Genomic DNA, 23,196 nt, shown 5'->3' on the forward strand with positions numbered 1-23,196 from the left:
AATGAAGATCATGGCATCTGGTTCCATCACTTCATGGGAAATAGATGGGGAAACAGTGGAAACAGTGTCAGACTTTATTTTTCTGGGCTCCAAAATCACTGCAGATGGTGACTGCAGCCATGAAATTAAAAGACGCTTACTCCTTGGAAGGAAAGTTATGACCAACCTAGATAGCATATTGAAGAGCAGAGACATTACTTTGCCAACAAAGGTCTGTCTAGTCAAGGCTATAGTTTTTCCTGTGGTCATGTATGGATGTGAGAGTTGGACTGTGAAGAAGGCTGAGTGCCGAAGAATTGATGCTTTTGAACTGTGGTGTTGGAGAAGACTCTTGAGAGTCCCTTGGACTGCAAGGAGATCCAACCAGTCCATTCTGAAGGACATCAGCCCTGGGATTTCTTTGGAAGGAATGATGCTAAAGCTGAAACTCCAGTACTTTGGCCACCTCATGCGAAGGGTTGACTCACTGGAAAAGACTCTGATGCTGGGAGGGATTGGGGGCAGGAGGAGAAGGGGACGACAGAGGATGAGATGGCTGGATGGCATCACTGACTCGATAGACGTCAGATAGATAGTCTGAGTGAACTCCGGGAGTTGGTGATGGACAGGGAGGCCTGGCGTGCTGCGATTCATGGGGTTGCAAAGAGTCGGACACAACTGAGCGACTGAAGTGAACTGAATAGTATTGAACATCTTTTACCATATTTTCTCTGATGAGTGATGGTATTGAACCATTTGGAGATTCTCTTTTATGAAGTACCTATTGGAATCTTTTGCTCATTTTTAGGTTGTTTGTCATTTTTCTCACTGATTTTTAAAGTCCTCTGTTCTGAATATGAGATTTTTGTGATCTATACATAATGCAAAGATCTAAAGCTTGGCTTGCCTTTTCACTCTGGTAATAGTGCCTTTTGCTCAATAGAGTTCTTAATTTTAATGTCCAAATAATTGTGGCTTTGTTTGGTAGTTTCTGGGTTTCTCTTGAAGGACACAGCAGACTGATGAGGAAGAGACGCTAACCCATGTCTCCTACATTTCAGGTGGGCTCTTCACCTGCTGAGCCATGAGGGAAGCCCTCAGCAGCACTTGGCTGCAGCCACTGTCTTTGCCCTGAGACTCACGGGGGAATCACTCCTTATGTTTCCTTTCTAGGGGCCTCAAGCCCCTGAAAAGATGTAGTCTGTTCTGGTCTCCTCTCAGAGACATTGATCCAGGGAAGTTTCTATGAACCTCTCCCTTGCTCCTCCAACCTGACTTCTCCTTCACCTAAGAGTTTCAGCCTCCCTGGGGGCTGTCGGGAAGGGATACAGCTGCCCCCTAGTTTCAGGGGCCTCACCTGCTCCAGCATGTCCTTAGCGAGGTCCTCCTGTTCATCCATCTTCAAGATGGCCTGCCGGATCTCCTCATTGGACAGCTTCAACCTATGGCAAAACCCCACCCTGAGCAGCCTGGCCTGACCCCTCTGCCCAGGACAGACCCCAGGCCTCCTCCTTCTGAAGCCAGAGCTGGGGCCTTCTCTCTCTCCTTTACCTTTGAGAGCACTCCCTGCAAGGTAAAACCTTTGACACTAAACTCACCCGGCTCCCTCTATAACATGAGCCTGAGATATTTTAGTTCCTAAACAGAGACATGAGTACTCTGGTCTCTTGCTTGAGTCTCCATCCTCACTGATGGGGATGTTTGGGAGGAAGAGGGCCACCTTCAGTGTAGACTGAAACAGGACAAAGAGTTCTGATCCTCCTTCTCGTGCCTGAAATACCCGCAGCGTCTCCACGGGAGGATGGGAACATGGGCAGGCCATTAAGGGGGCAGGCCCCTGCTTCCTTCAAGACAGAACAGCTGCCCCTCGGCTCCCACACAGCCGTTCCAGCACTGGGAGAGGGAGAAGCAACCCCTGCACGCGCACACACAAACACACACACACACATATCCACACAGCCCTCCGGATGCACACCCATCGGGAGCCCTGGGGAAGCAGAAGTCTCCCTTGCCATTGAGGGGGGAGACACCGAGCCCTGGGGCCCTGTGGGAGGAAAGCGGGGATGGATGTCCTAGGGCAGCACTAAGAATAGTAAGGGAGGTGGTGCCCTCTGACCCCAGCTCAGGCGGGAGGCCCCCGCACAGAAGCTAGGCTGTTAGCCCAGATACTGCCCTGTTTGTTCTGCAGCCGCGGGAAATGCCTGGGGGCTGACATCATGCTGCTCTGTGGCCTAAGCCAAGCGGGGCCCTCTGCGGGCTTAGAGCAATGCCACTGCCAGACGCTGACCAGGCAGGTCAGGGGCCTCGTGACTGGGGCAGTTTCCTGTCTGCAGAGTCTGCACTGCTGCTCCGCGGGGGCTCCCAGGAGAGGATGCTTGGATCAGGGGCGCCCTGCCATTCCCAGGGGATGGCTGGGAGATGGGGGGGAGCCCAGAGGTCACTACCACCCCATCTGTCTGCCAGTCCCTCTCTCCCCAGGCACTCAGCTCCCTCATCTTCCTCTCTAGACCCAGCCCGGGCTGCCACTCTCTGGGGGCTCGTCCTTCCCACCCACAACCTTCCCTCGAGCAGGGCTGCAGAGGCAGGGTGGGCACCTACTTAGAGAGAAGGATGATGCAGTTCTGTGCCCTCCGGCCATCAATGACAGACAGCTCTTTGACCTTGCGTGAGGCCAGGTGGATGTCCTCGGTGGAACCCAGCTCTTTCTGCAACCGACAAGCCAAGTGGCAAGGGTGAGGTGTGTGTTTCCCCCAGTCCTCTTCCTGCCCACCGCCCAATCCCAGCCCATGAGCCACCCCCGTGCCAACCAGAGAATGCTCCTGGTGTGAGCGGAAGAAAGAAAGCGAAAGAACAAGACTGGGGAGAAAGGAGGGTGGTTAATATCTGACTCTAATTCGAGGCTCTGGGACTTTAGCCTGGGCTAGAAGGGGTTGGGAGCAATGAGAAGACCTCTTTTCAGACATTGCCTTCTCTGGGCAGGCTAGAGGGGGAGTGACTGACCCCTATGGCTGTGGGCAGTGGGATTTGATCCATGCCACATCCCAATCAACCCCCACTCCCCCCACCCTGCCCAGAGAGCCTCCCCTCCACCCCCCAATCTTATGGTGAGAAGTTGGCTCCAAGTCCCCAGAGGGCCACAGTTCCTGGACCCCTGAGGACTTTGGGTGCTGCCCAAGGTGCCCAGGGTGGAGAGCATCCACAAGTTCAGAGGTGGGGAAACTGAGGCACTATTCCTTGCAAAGTTCTCTCCTCTGGGGTTCTAGCAGGCAATTCCTAAGAAATCAAAGACCCCCCCTTCTTGCCTTCTCTTGGCCCCTGATGAGGTAGACAGGAGGCTGGCTCCTCCACTGGGAGGTCCTTCCATGCACATGCTCCAGGGGCTGCCACCCACATCACTGCCTTTGTGAAATGTGCCCCTGGAATTGTGCAGTGCCCAACCTGTGCAGTCTTATAGGACGGCCTTGCCTTGGGCCTGGTGGGTAAGACAACAGACCTAGAAGCTTCCTCCTCGCTTCTGTAGACGTTTACCTCCCTTGTGGTAGGGGTCTGTTTGCATTAGCTCCTTTCCCTACATTTCCACTTTTTCTTTGGAGACCCAACCTGATGCCTCCCCGTTAAGATGAGTAATAAGGCAGAAGGTAGAATTGACAAGCCCCCTCTTTTGAGCCCAGTATAGGGCAGCAGCCCAGGACAGTGGTTAAGAGTTATAGCGTCCAGAGCCCCAAGAGTGACTCACCTGCTGGGAAGGATTAGTTATCAGCTCCTAGGCAGGTAGCAGCCACAGCCAATAGAGAATCAAACATGCACAACATTAGCCAAGAGGTTTAGGGACCCAAGAGTAGTAGGAAAGGAACGGGGACCCCTTAGCATCTACTCTGTCTGCCCCACCCCAAGGGAGACCCCCACGGTTGGAGATGGAGACTGCAGGGAGCACCAAACAGGAACTGCTTCCAGCAGACATGCACTCACAAAGAAGCCAGACCAAGCGGAGGACAGGCAGCCTCATTTGTGTGCCCCGTGCCCAGGGAGACCACCACTTCCTGGTTGGACAGGCCCTCAAGCTGCCCCACCCCAGGCTTTGACTGCACTTCTTCCCTCTCCTACATAGAGCATCCCAGTACCCCTGCATGACTTCACTCTTCCAAAACAGGGGAGTAGACACAACCACAACTGAACTTGAGCTGAAAGCACGTGCATGTCGCATTCGTGGAGACAGGAAAGCAGACATCCATGAACTTTGTCCCTTGCCCTCTGCCCCCTGTCTGTCTTTGATTTCCAAGGAAGTGGAGGGGGCAGAGCTCACACCTGGTTCTCCCTTCCCGACCTGGGTGGGGTTGAAGTCACCAACTCACGACTGGCAAAGGGCACAGGACGGTCCCTGTCCCACATGCCCAAGACCTCAAGACAGAAATAGGAGACCAAAGAGGCAATGCAGCCTCTGGGATCTCTCCAGCTCTGTGGCTGTGAATTCAATCCCCCAGAGTCCGGGTGAACTGCAGAGTGATAGTCCTCTGGGTGAGCCCAGCTCTGAAATGGGGTGATAGACTGAGTGGGCTCAGAGGAGAAAGAGCAGGGCACTGTCCATCTTAACTCTTCCCCATCCCCAAACTGGGGGTAGGGTGGGGGCAGGCCCCGCTTGTCCTAAACCCCAGAGTCCCGCCTTCCCTACTGGACCCCACCCTGGTCCTACCCCTTGGACCTTGGAGACTGGGCAGGCAAGGCTGGAACCCTGGCCTGGAGGAAGACGCTCAAAATACAGGGAGGCCAGGCTTGATCCTCCGCCACCCGCCGCACATCCTCTGCATCCCTCCCTGGTGCCCACTCTGGAGCACTGATCACAGGAGCAGCAAATGCCCCAAAGAACCTCTTCCGGCTCCAGTCGGGCCACAGTGGCTGCTCGGACCATGCCAGGCAGACATGTCCATGGGGCCAAAAGTGCTTCCTGGACTAGGGGTACAGAATCAGACACCCTGAGCACCTACATTTAAGCTAAGCAAACAACCATTGGGTTTTTCTAGAACCCTAAGGCAGGGCCAGAGCCCCAACCCTACCGCAGCCCTTTGGCTATCGGCTAGTCCCCACTCCCTGCCCCGGAGCTGTCACTGTGCCCTCGATCCTGTCTGCCCTTAGGAGGGGTCACCCACAGCTCCGGGCTTGGCAGAAAGCAATGGGGAGATCGGCTGAGACATGCAGACCCAGGAGGGCTCAAAGCCTTTTCACAGGCACTAGGGGATGTCCTTGGGGTTGGAACCCCAGACTCAGTGGAGAAAACACGGAAGAAGACATCACAGCCCAGAGAATAAACAAACCCTGGGAGGAGGGCCAGAGCGAAAGCAGAGGCTCTGAGGCCTCTTCCTACACTGGACCTCTGAGGAAGGCCCCAGCTCTGCTGTGCAGATTCCTGGGCCCTCGTACTCATGGAGGGTGAGATGGAAGAATCGGCATTTGTGGTCATCCTGGCAGTTACCACCTTGGGTTGGCCCTGCATCCTGCTGTCCACCCCACTCCGTCCTGCCTCGGGAAGAGCAGGCTTGCTGGTCCACCTCTGCACAGCATCCTCAGAGCAAAGCCCAGGGCCTCTCCTGGCCTGCCCCACCCAGCTTCAACCCCTCAGTGTGACCTGGAGCAGCACCACTGTCCTTGATACAACATTCTCTGCTCCACTCATGGAAGTGTCAGGATATGAGATCAGAGTGGAAAAAGCGGTTGAAAAGTGATCATGCCTTGAAGGTATAATTCCTAGGTCCCGGGCCAGAAAAAGAATAAGGTCCACAGTGGCCTGGCCCTGCTACTCCACTTCCAGGGCTCCAAGACCAAGGAGAGAAACGGACATCATATTACATCATCCCGTGATGGGCAAATACAAACTAATACAGTGGGATGCTTCCCCTGTGCACCGCACCCCTCCCCCCCAATTCATGTCCCAGAAAGAACATGATACCTGATAAAGAATAAAATCAGTCAGTGTATGTGGGAGGGAGGAAGAGAGGCAAGGAGGGGCTGAGGGTCGAGTTCAAGGGGTGGCGTCAAGTCACGACTGGAGGTCAAGACTCAAGACACCAGAGCGGGCAGGGTCTTACCTGATGCCTCTGATAAGCTGAAAACATTTTTTCAAAGTCCTCGAGGTCTAGAATCCGAAACACCTGCATGTCATCAATCTCATTCCATATGGTGCCAGGGACACGTTCCTAAGATTCACGGGGAGGGAGGAAGCCGTGGTTGACTCGGCTCCTTCGTGATAGAGATGCTGGTGCCCCCCGAGCCCGCCTGTCCTCCAGGTACACAGATGCCGGCAGCCAGGCTCCCAGGCCTTCAGAAGGGGGTGATTCCTCCCCGCGCCCCACCTTCAACACTCCGCTCCAGGGTAGAGATGAGAGACCACTCCTCCTCTTCACCTGGGGCCATATGTCAGTGCACCCCAGAAATCAACGGTAGCACTGGAGTGACGGGTGGGCAAGCATGAAAGAGGGCTATGAAACTCCTTCCAGAAAAAAACCAAGCCAGTGTTCTCAGAGGACGTCTCCCCGCAAGGTCGGGGTGGCTGCAGTGACGGCAGGGAGAGTGCCCCCACATACTCGGGGATCCTCAAGTCCCCAGGGCTGCCTGCATTTCCTGTGTCTGAGACGGTCGTCTTCTCTCCCAGGGGGTCTTCCTCCCACTTGCCAGATTCCCAGAAAGTGGACAAATGGCAGAGGCCGGGCCATCCTGGCCCCGCTAGTGACTGACCCGGCCAGCAAGACTCTGCCACGAGTTCCTGATGGTCAGAGGCTGTCTCATCCCTCGAGACTGGAATGGGCTCAAGGTTATATTCCAAGGTCTCTCAGCTGAGGCAATGTCCACCTCTGGGTAGGATCCTTGCACTGAACCCCACTCCATGGGTTCTGGACAAGATCTGGTACCCATGCCGGGAATGCCCTAGTGGTCTTGCAACATCCCAATAATGGCTTAGAAGCCAAGACAAGAGGCCCCCGCCCAGGACCCCTTGCCTCTCCCTGAGCTTTGCTACCCTTTAAAGCAGAACCTCCCCCACCTCTCTCTGCATTTCCTGTGTCTGAGACGGTCGTCTTCTCTCCCAGGGGTCTTCCTCCCACTTGCCCAGATTCCCAGAAAGTGGACAAATGCCTGCGGGGCAGCCGGGAACCTTCCTAATGCCACTGCTGCCTCCTCTCTCCATCACCCCTCAGGCAAGGCTCTGAGAGAGAAACATACCTTTCACTCACTTTTATTTTCTTAAACTCTGCAAAGGGGAGGCAAGGCCAGGGCGGGAGGGGGGAAGTGGGGACATTCCTGCGGCCTTCCTAAGGCCAGGGACCCTCTTGTGGAATGCCGGGCTGGGAAGCTCGGAGCAGCAAGGGATGCAGGCAACTGGCCAAACCCAACACAGACACATTCTTTTCATGGCAGAAACAACCACTCTGTGTGTGGGTGGGTGGGCATGTGTGTGTACAGGAGCACGTGTGGGGTAGGGGACCAGGGAGAGGAGCCAGGCTCTCAGATGGGGTACATGGGAGGCAGAGAGGAGATGGGAAGGAGAACTGGAGCGGGAAAGGCAGGGAGGGCGGGTCAGCATCGGGAAACATTTCCATGAGTCAACAGGCTGAGGACCCAGCTCCCCCTCACTGGTTCCCAAACACTGCCCCTGCCCCGTGGTTACCAGGAGAACCTAGGATCCTCTGTGAAGGTGGAGTTGAGGGCTGGGGCCAGAGACTCATACATTTCTTCCTAACATCTTCCACATCCTAAACGCTACCACGCCACCCCAATGCGTCCCCGTCACACAATCATTCTCAAATTTGATCTTCACACTGCTCTGGCCAAGACGTCACCACTTTCAGTCCAGATCCCTGAAACTTCTGCCCCTCTAGGGACACCCTTTACAAGCCAGGGAATCTTGCTCAAGAAAGTATGTTTCCCTCGAGCATCTGGGGTCACACAGCCTCTAAGTGGGGCAGCTGGCAAACAGAGGGGTTCTCTTCTCTTCCCCCATCCCACGAAAGGAAACTGAGTCTCACTCATGTTTACCTGATGGAGCTGGAGTGAGGGTTAAAGGAGAGAACACACGTATGGCACGAGTGGTAGTCACACTCATAGTAACTCATCTGCTATTCTTATTTTAAAGGCTTTCTATGTGTCAATCACTTTGCATGTATCAAGTCAATCCTCAAAACAACCTTTTGATCTGGTTATCATAATCACCCACATGTTACAGATTGGGAAATCAAAGCCCACATGATGAGATGACCTGAATTTAGTCATGCAATTAAAAGCTTGGGGCTGGGATGACAAATATGATGCAAAGCCCCCCACTCCCCACACCCTACAAGAGCTCCTCAACACGTGTTGCATCAAACCTGGACTTCCCAGTCTAGGATCGAGACTCTGGCCATCTCTAGGTCCCTGAGGAATTGATATAGACTTTATTATTGCTAGATCCCAGAGAAACTCCTAAGCACAAAGTTCTTTAAGGTGAAAATATCACAAAAACATTAGATGCCTTGTCTGTCTTCCTTAATTGTGGAGATGCCTAATCAATCCTTCATTACATGATCAAAACTGTAAATTGCAAGGGTGGGAGGCAAAAGCAAAATTCTTATTTTAATAGCAACTTAAAAATACTACTTCTAATCATGAATAACGAACATTTCTACACAGCCTACAGCCTTTGGTTCTGCAGAACCACTTGCCCGCTCATATGCAGCTGGTCTTTCTGGCTGGTCTCAAGGCCACGGAGAAGCAATACAGCGCACAACTGTGAGATGCAGTTCTCACAGACTTTAACGGTGCTGCTTCAAAGAGCTGCTAGAGGTGGCTCTACAGCAGAACTCCGGGAAGCGATGGATGGGCTATATTCATACTTTGTCTTTCTTTCCACTTAGATGACAAGACCAGAGGTAAAAGGAATCAGAGATCATCTCGCAGATGAGCAAACAGGTACGAAATGAATGATTTCTACAGTTAGTTTGAGCCAAACCTGATTTGGTTAGAAGTTAGAACCGTTCCTTCAACCCATCCCCAGGACCTCAAGGTAGTTCCTTGGACACATTTCCTAATTTGCCAGATCCAAAGCTCTTTCAGGGCAGTGTTATGTCTCACCTTTTGTTATTATCCATCACAGCCCTCTCCCCACCACAACAGAAAGCTTTACATAAAGCACAGCTCAGACTGATGGGCTAGCTGGTCTACCACCAAGAGAAGGCACCTAGCAAATAGCTGACCATCTACTTAGCAAACTGTGTCTCCTCCCACTTAAGTCTCCATTTGAGCTAATTTAAGCTCAGAGTAATGATTTCCCCAAGAGTTAGTCCCTGGTCTATACAACAAGGTCAGAGGGCATTCACTGGCCCCAGTTCCAAACTGTTTTTGCAGTGTGAATGGGCCAGGCTAACAGAGGCCAGTACCCTTGTGTCACTGAAGTGAAAGTTGCTCAGTTGTGTCCAACTCTTTGAGGCCCCATGGACTGTAGCCCACCAGGCTCCTCTATCCATGGAATTCTCCAGGAAAGAATACTACAGTGGGTAGCCATTCCCCTCTCCAGGGTTTCTTCCTGACCCAGGGATCAAACCTGGGTCTCCTGCATTGCAGGCAGATTCTTTACCATCTGAGCCACCAGGGAAACCTACTGTATTTATTAGGTTGGCAAAAAAGTTTGTTTGGGTTTTTCCATGTTGATATGGAAAAACCCAAACAAAGTCTTCGGCTAACTCAACATTTACCTCAAGGATGAAGCCACTGGTCCTTGCAATAGGACGTAGCACAGAACCAGAGCAGGGCTTGGACCAGGCTGGGACTGGCCTTCAATACTAGAGGTTCAATGTGACCCAGGGCATCTCTACACTCATGAGAATCCAACAGAGGAATCAAGTCCCACATGTCATCCTGGGATGAGAGGTTCTTAGTGGATAATATTCATGAGGACCTCTCACTGCTGAGCAGTCTAGAGAAGTAGCCAGTGCATGCACGTTCCCCTAAAAGGATGCCAAAGTGGCTGTACCTTGACATCAAACTCTTCATTGTCCTTTTCCTGTTAGCCTGTCATAGCTTCATCATTTCAGTCCTTTGTACACATTGGTCTTGATCATCTCTGCTGCTGCTGCTAAATCACTTCAGTCGTGTCCGACTCTGTGCGACCCCATACACGGCAGCCCACCAGGCTCCCCCGTCCCTGGGATTCTCCAAGCAAGAACACTGGAATGGGTTGCCATTTCCTTCTCCAATGCATGAAAGTGAAAGTGAAGTCGCTCAGTCGTGACCCCACGGACTGCAGTCCACCAGGTTCCTCCATCCATGCGATTTTCCAGGCAAGAGTACTAGAGTGGGTTGCTATTGCCTTCTCCAGACCTTGGCCAAAGATCTTCACCTATATGTTCCACCCTTTTCCTCAAATCAACCCTATCCTTAACATTCTAGCCAAGCCCTTGTCTAGAAAGCACCCTTGACTGGCCCTACATTACTCCAGGAACCCTCAGCACACTCATATTCTGTTTGTAGGTGGCTCTGCCAATGTGAGCATCACCACAGGCCAAACCATCTCCTCCCTGTGCTCTTCCCAACAGACAGCCTGTCATCTGCAACCCCCTCTTCTGCATCCATTGTGTCTACCCTTACCCCTACCAAAGAAAGCATTTGCCATGGAGATCTGCAAACAGCAGGCTGTGGATCTATGGGCTGACTGCCCCAACCTGTAGAAGGGATCTGATAGATATCTTCCTTGTTACTCACCTCATTCAGCTTGACCCAGTTGAAGGACTTCAGTGGGTGTGAAGGCTGGGGGACACACTTCTTCCTGAGTGGGACATCACTGCTGGGGAAGGGGTCTGGGGGGAGGGGCATCCCCATGCTGAAGCAAGGTGGGGCGCCGGGGGGAGTCGGAGGCCCCCCAGGGGGCAGAGGAGGGGGTGGCGGTGGGGGGCAGCAGGCGAACGGAAGAGGGGGCGGGGGTGGAGGCAGGTCGTTGGTTGTCATTGAGGAAGACAAGGTAAGTGGGCCTCCAGGGGGAGGTGGGGAAGATACAGGTCCTGTCTGTGGGGAAAACAGAGACATCAGGAAGACAAAGCCATCAACGAGGATGCCTTTCAAGTCCCTAATCACTGTGCCTTCCCTTACTCTATTCTCCCTCTAGACAAGACCCCAAAGTCTGCTCTCACCTCCCACACAAGCTGAGCCCTGTTTTCTCGCCCTGCATCCTGGACACCTAAACATCCTGAACACACAGGTGCACCCACAAGTCAAACACAGACAGTGGACAGTCAGTCATTGCCGGCAACAGCAAGACTGATAATACAGATCGGTCTGCACAAGGGCATCCAGCTGCGAGTGGGGCAGGGAACCAACACCCAGCCGGCCCTCTGCTTTCCAAGGTGTGCTTCCTGCTCCCCTGGAGGAAGGAACATGGTTTCCATCTAACACAAAGGTGCCCACCTTGCAGACAAGGGTGCCCTCTATCCTGGTCTGAGATCCTCTCTCTCTCCTCCTTGGTCCCTCCCTACACCCACTTTTCCCCGCCTGATCTGAAGGTCCCAGCTCAACTCTGCAAAAGGAGAGGAGAGGCCACGCACCGAGATTTCACTGAGTTGGGCCACAAGCTCTGCCACTTGTCCCCGAGCCTGGCGCAGCTCCTGAGACTCGCGCGCCAGCTTGTCCTTCATCTTGTTCAGTGTCCGCATCATCTCTTCCTTCTCCAGCGTCTTGGTCTCGCATTCCCGCTCCTTCCTCTCCAGCCTGCTCACCAGCTCTGCGTGTTCTAGGGTGGAAGTGGGACAGGAGGGGAAATGGGAAGAAAGGAACGTGAATGTGTGTGCCTTCTTCTCCTAAGGGTGAAGGATTTCCCTGGTGGTCCCATGATTGAGACTCCACCCTTCCACTGCAGGGGTCACGGGTTCAATCCCTGGTCTGAGAACTAAGATCCTACATGCCCTGTGATGTGGCCAAAAAAAATTTTTTTAGAAAGAAAAAAGATGATACATTTAAAACTTAAAAAAAAGTAGGAGATGGGATGATCCTGGGGTGGGCAGGGGAGGGTGGGGAGCAGGTGGTGGGTTTAGGCAGAGCCCCTCACCTTTCCGGAACTTCTCTGCCTGGTCTCGCCACTGTTTCACTTCATTCTCATTGATGAGCCTGAGGTTGGGGTGAGGGGGTTGAGAGAAGGATCTGTTGACTGTTGGCTCATAGCTTCCCAGAGGGCATGGCACCTTCCAGTCCCCCCTATTGGTGCCCTGATCTCCAATCTGTGCAGCTAGGAGGCTAGGGTTCTGACTCTCCAGATGTCTCTCCAGGTCCCACCCCTGACAAGGTCTCATCACCTGTCTCTCTGTGGGCTGAGAAAGTGGAAGCACCTTTAGAGTCCAACCCCTCTGTGATAAAGAAGATGAAGCTAACTCGTTGTCAAGCTAGGACGATGTCCCAGGTTTCCCCTAGTTGTACAATGATTTGTACCCCTTTGTAATAGTAGGTCCTTGCATCTGAGAGAGGTCAAAATATCAGCCTTACCATGGTTCAGACTTCCAGTCTGTTACAGCAAGAGAAATCACTCACCCCAGCAACTCAGAGTGAGTGGGCAGAGGGTGTCTAAGTCATATGCCCTATTCATGTCAAACTCTCATTATGTGGGGTTTAAATGAGGGCTGTACCCAGATACATCAACGTATGAGAGGTGAAGTTTCAAGGTGAGAGCCCAATCATCATTCCTTTTGTAAATCTGGAAGCATGGAGGAGACAGATCCATGATTCTTGGCCTCCTCAACCAGATCAAGGATACAAAGAGGGAACAGGGACTTCCTCAGTGGTCCAGTGGTTAAGGAAATGGGAAGAGAGGATGTGAATGCACATGTGTCCTTCTCCAGAGGACGAAGGACTGCCCTGGTGGTCCGGTGGTTAAGGCTCCATGCTTTCAATGCAGGGGGCCGGGGTTCCATCCCTGGTCAGGGAACTAGATCCCACATGCCACAACTAAGTCCCAGAGCAGCCAAATAAACAAATAAATATAAAATAAAATAAAGAGGGGGTAAGGTATGAAGGAGGAAATAATTTACGAAGAGATTTCTCTGGAGCAAGCTATTGCCATCCTCCCTTGGTGGGGAGGTTTGGGGAGGGTGGGTACAGGGAGGCTCTCCTTCAGTGCCCCCAGAGGAAGTGACTTCCTTGCACCCATCCAGAGAGTCTGACCCACAACCCCTGCTACTGGGAGGGAGGCATGGTGGACTGAGACAAGGCAGGTCCAGAGGGGGGCTGGCACCCGTGGCACTCCAAGAATTTGTTAGTATGAGAGATTGCATGAGGGTTGCTCATGAGTCAGAGAGCATCATGGAGGAACTCGGCTGAAGCTGTTGTAAGTCTCATTCAAAAAATGCACCTGAGAGAAAAGTGGACACTTTGACAACATGAGTCTACGTGTACTGTTGTTGTTCAGTCCCTCAGTCACATCCGACTCTTTGTGACCCCATGGACTGCAGCATGCCAGGCTTCCCTGTCCTTCACCATCTCCCAGAGCTTGCTCAAACTCATGTCCATTGAGTCAGTGCATTGTATAGCCACTGAACCAGGGTCTGATAGAAGGGATGGTACCAGGCAGGCTTGGAGGGAAAAAAGAAAAACAGGCTTAGCCAGTGACCAGGGTTTTGTAGTGAGAGGCACCCAGCAAGGAACATCTGAAGACCCCAGGGATATACATCATCTCTTTATCCATGTGCTAAACCCAGAGAGCAGGAAACCTCTTCACTAAGTTACCTGATCAAGCAGGGCCTTTTCCCATTTTTCCTTCCTGCCCCATGCTCCCTCTGGTGGGGGTTCAGAAAATGGTTAGCTAGATGAAAGGAGGGGATAGAAGGGGCTGGAAGAGAAAGGGAACAGAGAAAGAAGCCAATCATCACGCTCACACACACACTCTCTCTCTAACTCTTCCCACTGCAGCTTCCAGCTCCAACCCAGGAAGGAAAGAGATTTAAGGCTGAATCAAATCTAGAATGCTGATTCACATCTAAGACTAGCCCTTCTACTTGCAGCTTTGAGACTATATTGGTGGCTGAAAGTGAGCCTAGGACTCTTGTTGTCCAAGAAGCAGCAAAAAGTTCACTGCACCTGAGGAGTTGTCATCCTCAGCAGAGGAGAAGCTTCCCCACTAAACAGTGTAAAGAACGAGCAGAAGATAAAAAATCAAGCTGTTTTCACAATTTATAATAGCCAAGACATGGAGCAACCTAAATGTCCATCGACAGAGGAATAGATAAAGAAGATATGGTATATATAGAAAATGGAACAGGACTCAGCCATAAAAAAGAATGAAATGATGCCATTTATAGTAACATGGACAGACCTAGGGATTATCATACTAAGTGAAGTAAGTCAGGCAGAGAAAGACAAATACCATGTGATATCACTTATATGTGAAATATAAAAAATGATACAAACGAGCTTATAAACAGAAACAGACTCACAGACACAGAAACAAACGTAAGGTTGACAAAAGGGAAAGATGAGGGGAAAAATTAGGTCTTTTGGATTAACATCTACACACTACCATATATAAAATAGGCAGTCAACAAGGATTTACTGTATAGCACAGAGAACTCCACTCAGTATTCTGTAACAACCTATATGGGGAACGAATTTGGAAAAGAATAGATAGATACATGTTTACGTATAACGAAATCACTCTGCTGCACCCCTGAAACTAACACAACATTGTAAATCAACTATACTCCAATATAAAATAAAAATTAAATTAATCGGTTTCCTAATAAAGCTGCCTTTGGATTACTAGCTGTGTTCTCCCAGCGTACCACTTAGGATTTTGACTTTAACACCCGGCTGTTTGTGCAAATGAAAACAGTAGCATGAACGGTTCAAAAATCATTTTCTACTTGGCTTCGCAATGCAGCACAATGAATCATTGAGAGCCAATGTACCTCCTTAAGGGCAGCAGACTCAGACTGATACTGAAAGCAAGAATTTAAAATTAAAACTAAGTGTGTTAACATGAGGCCTGGTTCTTAACTGATGCAACTGTAAACTCATTTCTTGGTGTTTCTTTACACCCAGGGTGAGTCAAAGATGATAAGCCAGAGACCTTAGGCTCCGACATCCTTTTCCGATAATTCAATTGTCATGCTCTATTTTCAGTGGTCGGCAGACCATCTCTAAAGGGCCAGAGTAACTATTTTAGGTTTCATATGTGAGGTCTCTGCTGCAGCGTCTTCTGCGTGATTTTAACAACTCTTTTAAAATGTAAAACTACTCTTAGCTCATGGACCACACAAAACAAACTGGAGGATGGGGGCTAGCCCACAGCCATAGGTTGCTGACTCTTCCTCTGTGTAACACTGCCATCTCCCTCAATCCACTCCATGCGCGTGGATCATGGGGAGCGGTAAGCACCCTCTATAAACCTCTACTATCCAATATGGTGGTCACCAGCCACATGTCACATGGCTGCTGCTGCTGCTGCTGCTAAGTCACTTCAGTCGTGTCCGACTCTGTGTGACCCCATAGATGGCAGCCCACCAGGCTCCCCCGTCCCTGGGATTCTCCAGGCAAGAACACTGGAGTGGGTTACCATTTCTTTCTCCAATGCATGAAAGTGAAAAGGGAAAGTGAAGTCGCTCAGTCGTGTCTGACCCTCAGCGACCCCATGGACTTAATGAAAACGAAAAAAAACGTAAAACTCAGTTTCTCAGTCACACTAACCATGGGTCAAGCGCCCAGGGGCCACGTTTAGACAGTGTGCATAGAGACCATTTCTGCTATCTCAGGCAGTTCTATTGGATGCTTTGGCCCAGGGCCCATCTGGAGCCCTGTCTGGGTTTGCAAGAGGGAGCTGAGATTTTGTTGGTGAGACGCCAAGGAGGAGATGGGGAAGGAAGATGAAGACAGGTAAGGGATGGCCACTGCTCACATGTTGACGATGTTCTTGACATTGAAGTTCTCCAAGGGAGCCTGGTCAGGATCCACGCCCCTCTCGTCCTGGAGGACAATCTGCTGCAGGATGCGGTCCAGGAGCTGCCACTGCTGGAAGTAGCCACCGTTTCGCTTGTCTGCAGGACGACAGACATCCTATCTTGACTGAGCTGCAGAGCCCCCTGGGGCCCTGCCCTAGGGTCACCGCCTGGGGCCAGGCTGGGGAAGAAAGCAAGCTCCTCAGCAAGCTCCCCGGATGATGGAGGAGGAAATGTGATTGCTGATAATGAAGGCTCATAAATCCTATCATTTTTTGCTGATCTGCAACTGACCTTTTATGAATGTGTCAACCCTCTAGATATATTTCTCTACTCCCTGAAATGTTTTCTGGCTGCCTTCTTCCCTTTTGGTACCCTGAGCATCCCATGCCTTAGGAAAGCAAATTGCTTTTTTTTTTTTTTTTTTTAACAATTATCTTAGAAAAGCACATTCAAGAAAGTAAATCTGCTCCAAACATTACATGCTGAATAATGAAGTCTCTAGGGAAACTTTTTTAAAAAAGCAAAGGCTCTAGGTTTATCGATGCTATTGTCCTACAGGAATGAAAATAATTACAGGTGTGTACTGAGAGGGGGGGTCAGAATAGGCTGGAGAAGCAGTCTTGGAATCCAGGCAGATTTCTCGGTGAAGGTGACCCTGAACTGTGAAGGCAAAGGCATTGAGTGGGTTGTGCCTATTTCTACAGGGCCCTACTGCCATCTGCCTTAACTTAGTCTGGCTGGAGAAGGACTTTCTTTTCATGGGATCGCCACAGGCTCCTCTTCCTGGGTTCGTAATCCAAGTACTGTGTTTCTACTGACCACCAAGGTGGGGGTCAAGCAGCAAGATCCTAACCTCAAAGGCAGACCATAATGCCTACAAGGAGGAAGGTCACGTCTGCACAGCTCCATTTTGAGGCAGACTAGGGGGACCCATTCACAATGCCCTTGGAGTACCAAACACTCATGGGAGCAGAAGTCAGAATTCTCAAGTCTTTCACCAAGACCTTCTAGACTGGGTTTTGGAGAACTGGCAGCTTCCTGGTCCAGGCCACTCTGTCCATCTTCCCATCCCTCCACTGACACGTGCACTGCAAAATGATAATGTCTTCCATTTCCTTTCACAGGGTAAAGCCTGTGTTCACAGAAGTAGAACGTGATTCATCTAAAGCCCTGATCCCTGGGGACTTCCCTGGTGGTCCAGTGGCTAAGACTCCATGCTCCCAATGGGGGCAGGCGGGCCCTGGGTTCAATTATTGGTCAGGGAACTTGATCCTGCATGCTGCAACTAAGACCCAGTACAGCCAAATAAATATTTTTGAAAAAAAAATTCCTCTTAAAAAAATTTAAAAATTAAGTCCTGACTTCAAAGAAACAAAATTCTTTCATATGTAAAGACTGTCTGATTCTCAGGCTCCCTCACTGTAAGGATGTAGATAATAAAACACATGCCTTAAGCCATTTTGAGATTTAGAGATACTATATAAATCTCCCATCACACCCAGCCCTGCTGCTACTGCTAAGTCACTTCAGTCGTGTCCGACTCTGCGCGACCCCATAGACGGCAGCCCACCAGGCTCTCCTGCCCCTGGGATTCTCCAGGCAAGAACACTGGAGTGGGTTGCCATTTCCTTCTCCAATGCATGAAAGTGAAAAGTGAAAGTGAAGTCACTCAGTCGTGTCCGACTCTTAGTGACCCCATGGACTGCAGCCTACCAGGCTCCTCCGTCCATGGGATTTTCCAGGCGTGAGTACTGGAGTGGGTGCCAGTGCCTTCTCCGACGCAGCCCTGAGTGGGCAACAATCAATTGTAGTTTTCACCACTACCTTGATTACCAACACCAACATCATCACCACCACTAAAGAGAGTCCGTCTAGGTTGACCATTTTGTTGGTCCATGCCAGTTTCCAAATCTGCTCTTTTATGAAGAGCTTAAACACCAAATGGTACAGCTCCAACTCATTTCAGATCGCACACTGGGGTGGCTGCTAGTAACTCTGCATAATTTATTTGGTCACTGCACACACCTGGATCTTAAGAATTTAGCACCTGCTCCTATAGACACGGTCATTTGGTATTTGTAAAGTGAGGCAGGAACAAGGGTGCTAGGGTGGGAGCCAGCAAGGGTTAGATGGAAGAGTTGATAAAATCTTTAAAAACAAACAAAGCAACGAGTTTGCTTTCACGTGATTGCCACAACCTCCACTCCGCAGCTGCACTGCTCCGGCAAGCATGAAAATTCTTTCTGGAACGCCCCGAGAAGGCCCATCACAACGCTGCCACGAGCTGGCAGTCAGGGCTGTTTGACTTAGCAGGGATCAAGTTCTGCTTGTTGGTCCAGGATGTTGGCATTGCTCAGGGCTGAATCCTCAGCCCCTGTGCTGGGGACAGTGGAAGTCCTGACTCCAAGGAGGACAGGTAGAGTAGGGGCCTGAGTCTTCCAGTCCGACCTCCTGGGAACTGGGGTACAACTGGGCCAGGAGGGAGACAGGGGGAGACACCCCTACCCTGGGAGCTTCTGATACCTTGTCTCAAGATGCCCCGGACCAAGGGCTCAGACTGGCCAAGGGCAGGGTGCTACTCACAGGGCATCTGTAGGCAGTGATGCAGGACGGACAGCAGACATGGGTAGGCCTCCGTGTGCTTCAGCTTCTTGTGGATCAGCTCAAACATCTGGGAAGCACTCTTGGTGTCAATGTGGACCTGAGGGTGTGGGGGGCACAGTGAATGGGGCGAGGGGAGGGGAAGGAGCAGGGGAAGAGAAGAGAGGGGGAGACGACCCTGTTTCCACCCACTGAGCCCCATCCTACAGGACAGCATTCCTTCCCTGCCTCTGGTCCAGACTTAAAAAAAGAGAAGGGCAGAGAAAAGGAGGAGAGAGATGTGCTAATTATATAAACCAGGGTTCCCCAGCCTTGGCACCACCAGCATCTTGAACTAGATGGTTCTTTATCGGTGGGGGTGAGGGGCTGCCCTGTTCACTGCAGATGACTTAGCAGCATCTTAGCCCTACATCTACCAGATGCAGGGGCATCCTCCTCACACCTGATGTGACAGCTAAGAACATCTCTAAACATTGTAGATGCGCCCCTGGTTGAGAACTACTGATTCAAACTAAGCGGAGGAAGCAGGGTCTGGCTGACTCCAGGAGCACGTGGCCTAGATCCACAGCCTGGGTGCAAACGCCAGAACAACTCTGCAGTTGTGTGACAGCAAGAAGCCGCTGGTCCTCTGGAACATTGGTATCCTTCTCTTTATATCTGGGGCTCTTTTTAGAATCGAAAAGGATGGTGCTTGGCCACTGAAGCACCAGCCCAAAGTAGGTCTCTATTTGGACAGGGATTTTCTAGCACCATATTAAAGCAGCAGGTGTGTGTATTTTCAGGGTTACCAAGGCTCACAGGGAAATGATTTTGTTTGCTAAGCAGGATCAGGTTAGCAATGGGGAAAGGTGACTCAGATTACTGGAAGACAGGGAGAAAGTCATCCCAGAGGAGGCATTCGAGGGTAGCCGTGTGTAAGAACTGTCTCTCCTTCCTTTGGGGGTTGCAGTCTCCTCCAGGGGAGATGCTCTCCCAGTTTAAGGTGAGGCCCTGTACAGCCACTATAGTGCCAGGGCTCCAGAAGTGAGACCCGGCCACGGTGGCTCCACCAGGGAACCAGGCTAACACACAGCACAGGAGTCAGGACCCACTGCAGTCATCCCGCCTTTGCAGGCTTCTCACCATGTCAAACCTCCGGGCCAGCTCCAAGTCATCCTCATTCCGGACCATCTCGAAGAAGTCCAAATGCCTAGACGGGATGGGGGGATAGAGGAAGTAGACATGACCGCCAGGTCAGCGCTGGGTGAGGGTTACAGCCCCTGTAAGCCTCTGAAATGACTAAATCTGAAGGCTTCATGCAAATGAGGCCAAGGCAAAATGAGAAAGAAGTTAGCTTCCTGTAAGTCAACACTCTCATCCTTTATAGGATCTCATGCCTGTCCCTGGAGAGGCCAACCCAGGGTCCCATGACCTTCAATCAGGCTTTCCCAGGTTGACATTTGCGGCTGGATCATCCCTGACTCTGTGTGGGGAGGTGGACCTGTGAGTTGAAGGACATGTACCAGCATCCCTGACCTCTACCACCAGATGCCTGCAGCACCCTCCACTTTGAGTTGTGATGACCAAAAATGTCTCCAGGTGCTGCCAGATGTCCCCTGGGTTGGGAGGGGGGCTGAAATCACCCACAGTCAAGGATCACTGCCCTAGGTTGACCTTCCCCAGTGTTCTCAGACCATCCTAGGTCTCCACTCAAAGCCAATCTGCCATTTTTTGCCCCATCCCCTCCTCCACTCCACTGCAAAAGGATCCATCCACCCACCCGCTCTCCCTTAAGACCTAGTGTAATAAAATAGCCTGTGTGAAGGGGGTGGACCAGAGGGGCCCACTGGTGATACACAGGAGCGTCATTGTGCTCTTTAGTCAACAAAGGCCTTGATGGCTTGCACCTTGAGGGGCGGGTCTCTGCTGAGCAGGAGGGCACGGTGGATGTTGGGCATTCCTGGCTCCCTACAACCAATGCAAGTAGTGCCTCCCCCAGCCAGTTTGAAAACCGAAGAACACCCCTATATTTCCAAATTCCCCCCAGGATTGGTACTGCCACGGCAGAGGACCACTGGGTCCACCTGCCTCTAACATCAGAGATGAGACAGGAGGTTGGCGAGGAGGCCAGGAGGGGACATAGGTGATGTGGGACAAGGGGGTGGGAGAGCCATCATCCACCTTTCCCCCAGACCCAGAGCTGCTCCTGAACTGATGCTGGGTGTGGCAGGTGGTCTCCCAGGGAACAGAAGCCTCTCTGAGGGTCTCGACCATCCCCCACTGAGGCGCCTTCCCCATAGGTTTGTGGTAGGTGGGTGGCTTGGGCCTTACTTGTCCAGGATGGCATTCTCGTGCTGCCGGAGTTTGTCAATCACGGGCTGTATCCCCAGCATCAGGAACTCGTACCGCAGATGCAGGCGGAACTCCAGATTATCCTGGGGGTCACCAAGGGGGTACTAGGCTCACCGGCTGGTCTCCATTTCTGCAAGAGTCCCCCAGTGGTCCCCTCACGGCCACTCCAGTTCCACCACATCCCCAGCAGCAAATGCATCGGAGCTGCTTTAGGTCCCAGAGCAGCAAGGAGGGGTGGGAGGAGACACCCTTTCACCTGTTAGTCACGCACTTCACCTCTCCTGCCTCACTTCCTTTAAATCCTTCACCAGCTTTTTTTGGCCTCAAAGAGCAGTGCTGAAGATACAGAGCACACGCCTTGGAACCAGACAGATCTTGGTTCCAATCCCTGCTCTGTCACTTACCAGTTTTGTGACTCTGCAGAAGGCTTAGTTTTCTCATCAGTTAAATGGGCATAACATTATCTACCTAACAAGAATGATATTCATAAAAACTACCTAATGAGATATGGTTAGCAACTAATCAGAACAGATGTCAGGATAAATAGCTGGTACTGACCCAGGTGATGTCAGCATCTTAGGGACAGGTTATTCCCTCAACCTACCTCACCTAAGTCAGGTCATCAGGATGGGATGGAAAAAAAAAAAAGTATGCTGGCAGAAAACAGGGGAAAGCAGAGATCATTAAGTTCCCCCTTTTGACCTTTAACAAGCTGACCTTCACCAAGGCTGCCTTAGAATTTGGGGAGTTCATCTGCTCTTCAAGTTCATCTTCCATTTTTGCTATTTTTATAGTCTGGGAATCCCATTTCTGATCCCATTCTGAAGGAAAATCAGAAGTCACACATCCTAACAGAAGATGCTAGAAGACTATGACTGGCTAACTCAGAAATCAGTCCAGAAACAGGTCTTTAGAAAGCTTTAAAAAGAAGGGCCAACACTTGTCCTCCTCCTATAAATGATCCCCCGCCATCCTAAGCCATCATCAGCCAGACAAGCTTGGGTTTTGACCATGGCACACATAATCCATGATGCCACCCATGCAGGAAGCTCCCCAGGAGCCCCTCTTTCTTGGTGTCTAGTGCAGGAGGCAAGACGTGATACAGACAATCCAAGATACAATAACGGCTGTGGCAGCCACACCGACCCTCCGCCACTTCCCCAGGCAGCACTCACGCCCTGTTCCCAGGGCCAGAAAGTCAGAGCACAGCAAGGACACGGAGGAGAGGCCTCACCTCTCCGGCGCCAGCATTGAGGACAGCGTTGATGAAGGACATGATGGCTGTTTTCAGGTTCACTTCATCCCGGTATCGGCCCAGACTCCGGTCCAGCTCGTTCAGGAGGGTCTGGATGGAAAGGCAGGACCGAAAAGAAGGGAGGGATCAGGATCCTACAGGTCCAGACTCACACCTTTGCTCCCACTGTTCCAACCACCCAGAATGCTGCATTCATTCTCTGTACCCAATCTATCCAACTCATCTCGAACGTTCTTTAAGCTCACCTTTTCCAAGAAGCGTCCTTTGCCTCTCCACATCTCAGCCCCAGTCCTGCCTTATTCCTCTCCCACTCAGCCCTGGGGACTTGCTCTATTTTGCTGGGTGATGCCAAAATGCTGTTTCAGCACTTTACAGCTGTTTATAGCTCATCAGCCCTCCATATCCATGGGTTCAACCAACCCCACATTAAAACATAAATATATACATATATATTTTATATTTCAGAAAGATTCAAAAAGCAAAATTTGAATTTGCTGTGCACTGGCAACTGTTTACATAGCATTTATATTTTATTTACAGTTATTTACAGAGCATTTACATTACAGTAGGTATTATAAGTAATCCAGAGATGACTTAAAGTATACAGAAGGATTGCATAGGTTATACGCAAATACTGCACAACTGTAAGAGATTTGAGGATGCATAGATTTTGGTACCCATGAGGGTCCTGGAGGAGGAACCCCAGAGGATACAGAGAGTAACTGTATTCACTCTCAGCTCTTTAATAGCATGGTCACTACCTTTCATCTCCTCTGTATATTCTGCAAAGGGTCCAGGGTCACTTTCCAAACAGAGTGGGTGCTTTAAAATGTTTGATGACAGAATAAGCATGTAGTCAATTCTGGTGGGCAAACCATAAATTTTGTGATGAGAGGTCACATCTATTGAGACTTACTCTGTACCAAGACACTATACTTCTTGTCTGTCTCTTTACTGGAGCAGTCAGGGAGAAGAAAAGACACTAGTATGGCCTGAGCTCCTGGGACTGGTCCCAGTGTCCCCAAAGTAGGCACTGGTCCAGGCTTAGGCCTAACACCTTTTATTTCACCTGGCCACACCGAGCAGCATGTGGGATCTTAG

At 51.0% G+C, this 23,196-nt stretch overlaps 1 protein-coding gene across 3 annotated transcripts in view; it reads right to left on the reverse strand.

Annotated features, from left to right (window-relative positions):
- The window catches only part of DAAM2 (dishevelled associated activator of morphogenesis 2), a 135,795-nt gene that overhangs the window by 17,469 nt on the left and 95,130 nt on the right, over nucleotides 1-23,196 (reverse strand). For 2 of the 3 annotated variants that reach the window (XM_006074718.4, XM_025270507.3), the window contains exons 7-18: nucleotides 22,075-22,185; nucleotides 20,820-20,923; nucleotides 19,632-19,698; nucleotides 18,492-18,609; nucleotides 15,866-16,004; nucleotides 12,035-12,093; nucleotides 11,535-11,719; nucleotides 10,699-10,998; nucleotides 6,060-6,167; nucleotides 3,716-3,742; nucleotides 2,578-2,684; nucleotides 1,337-1,421 (exon numbers count right to left, since the gene is read on the reverse strand). In XM_006074718.4, the coding sequence (XP_006074780.1) occupies nucleotides 1,337-1,421; nucleotides 2,578-2,684; nucleotides 3,716-3,742; nucleotides 6,060-6,167; nucleotides 10,699-10,998; nucleotides 11,535-11,719; nucleotides 12,035-12,093; nucleotides 15,866-16,004; nucleotides 18,492-18,609; nucleotides 19,632-19,698; nucleotides 20,820-20,923; nucleotides 22,075-22,185 (1,410 nt within the window). The remainder of the gene's footprint in view (nucleotides 1-1,336; nucleotides 1,422-2,577; nucleotides 2,685-3,715; nucleotides 3,743-6,059; nucleotides 6,168-10,698; nucleotides 10,999-11,534; nucleotides 11,720-12,034; nucleotides 12,094-15,865; nucleotides 16,005-18,491; nucleotides 18,610-19,631; nucleotides 19,699-20,819; nucleotides 20,924-22,074; nucleotides 22,186-23,196) is intronic. The other variant, XM_044930437.2, reaches the window with a different exon arrangement.

Source organism: Bubalus bubalis, chromosome 2, assembly GCF_019923935.1.
Source record: "Bubalus bubalis isolate 160015118507 breed Murrah chromosome 2, NDDB_SH_1, whole genome shotgun sequence".
NCBI classification, from domain to species: Eukaryota; Metazoa; Chordata; class Mammalia; order Artiodactyla; family Bovidae; genus Bubalus; species Bubalus bubalis.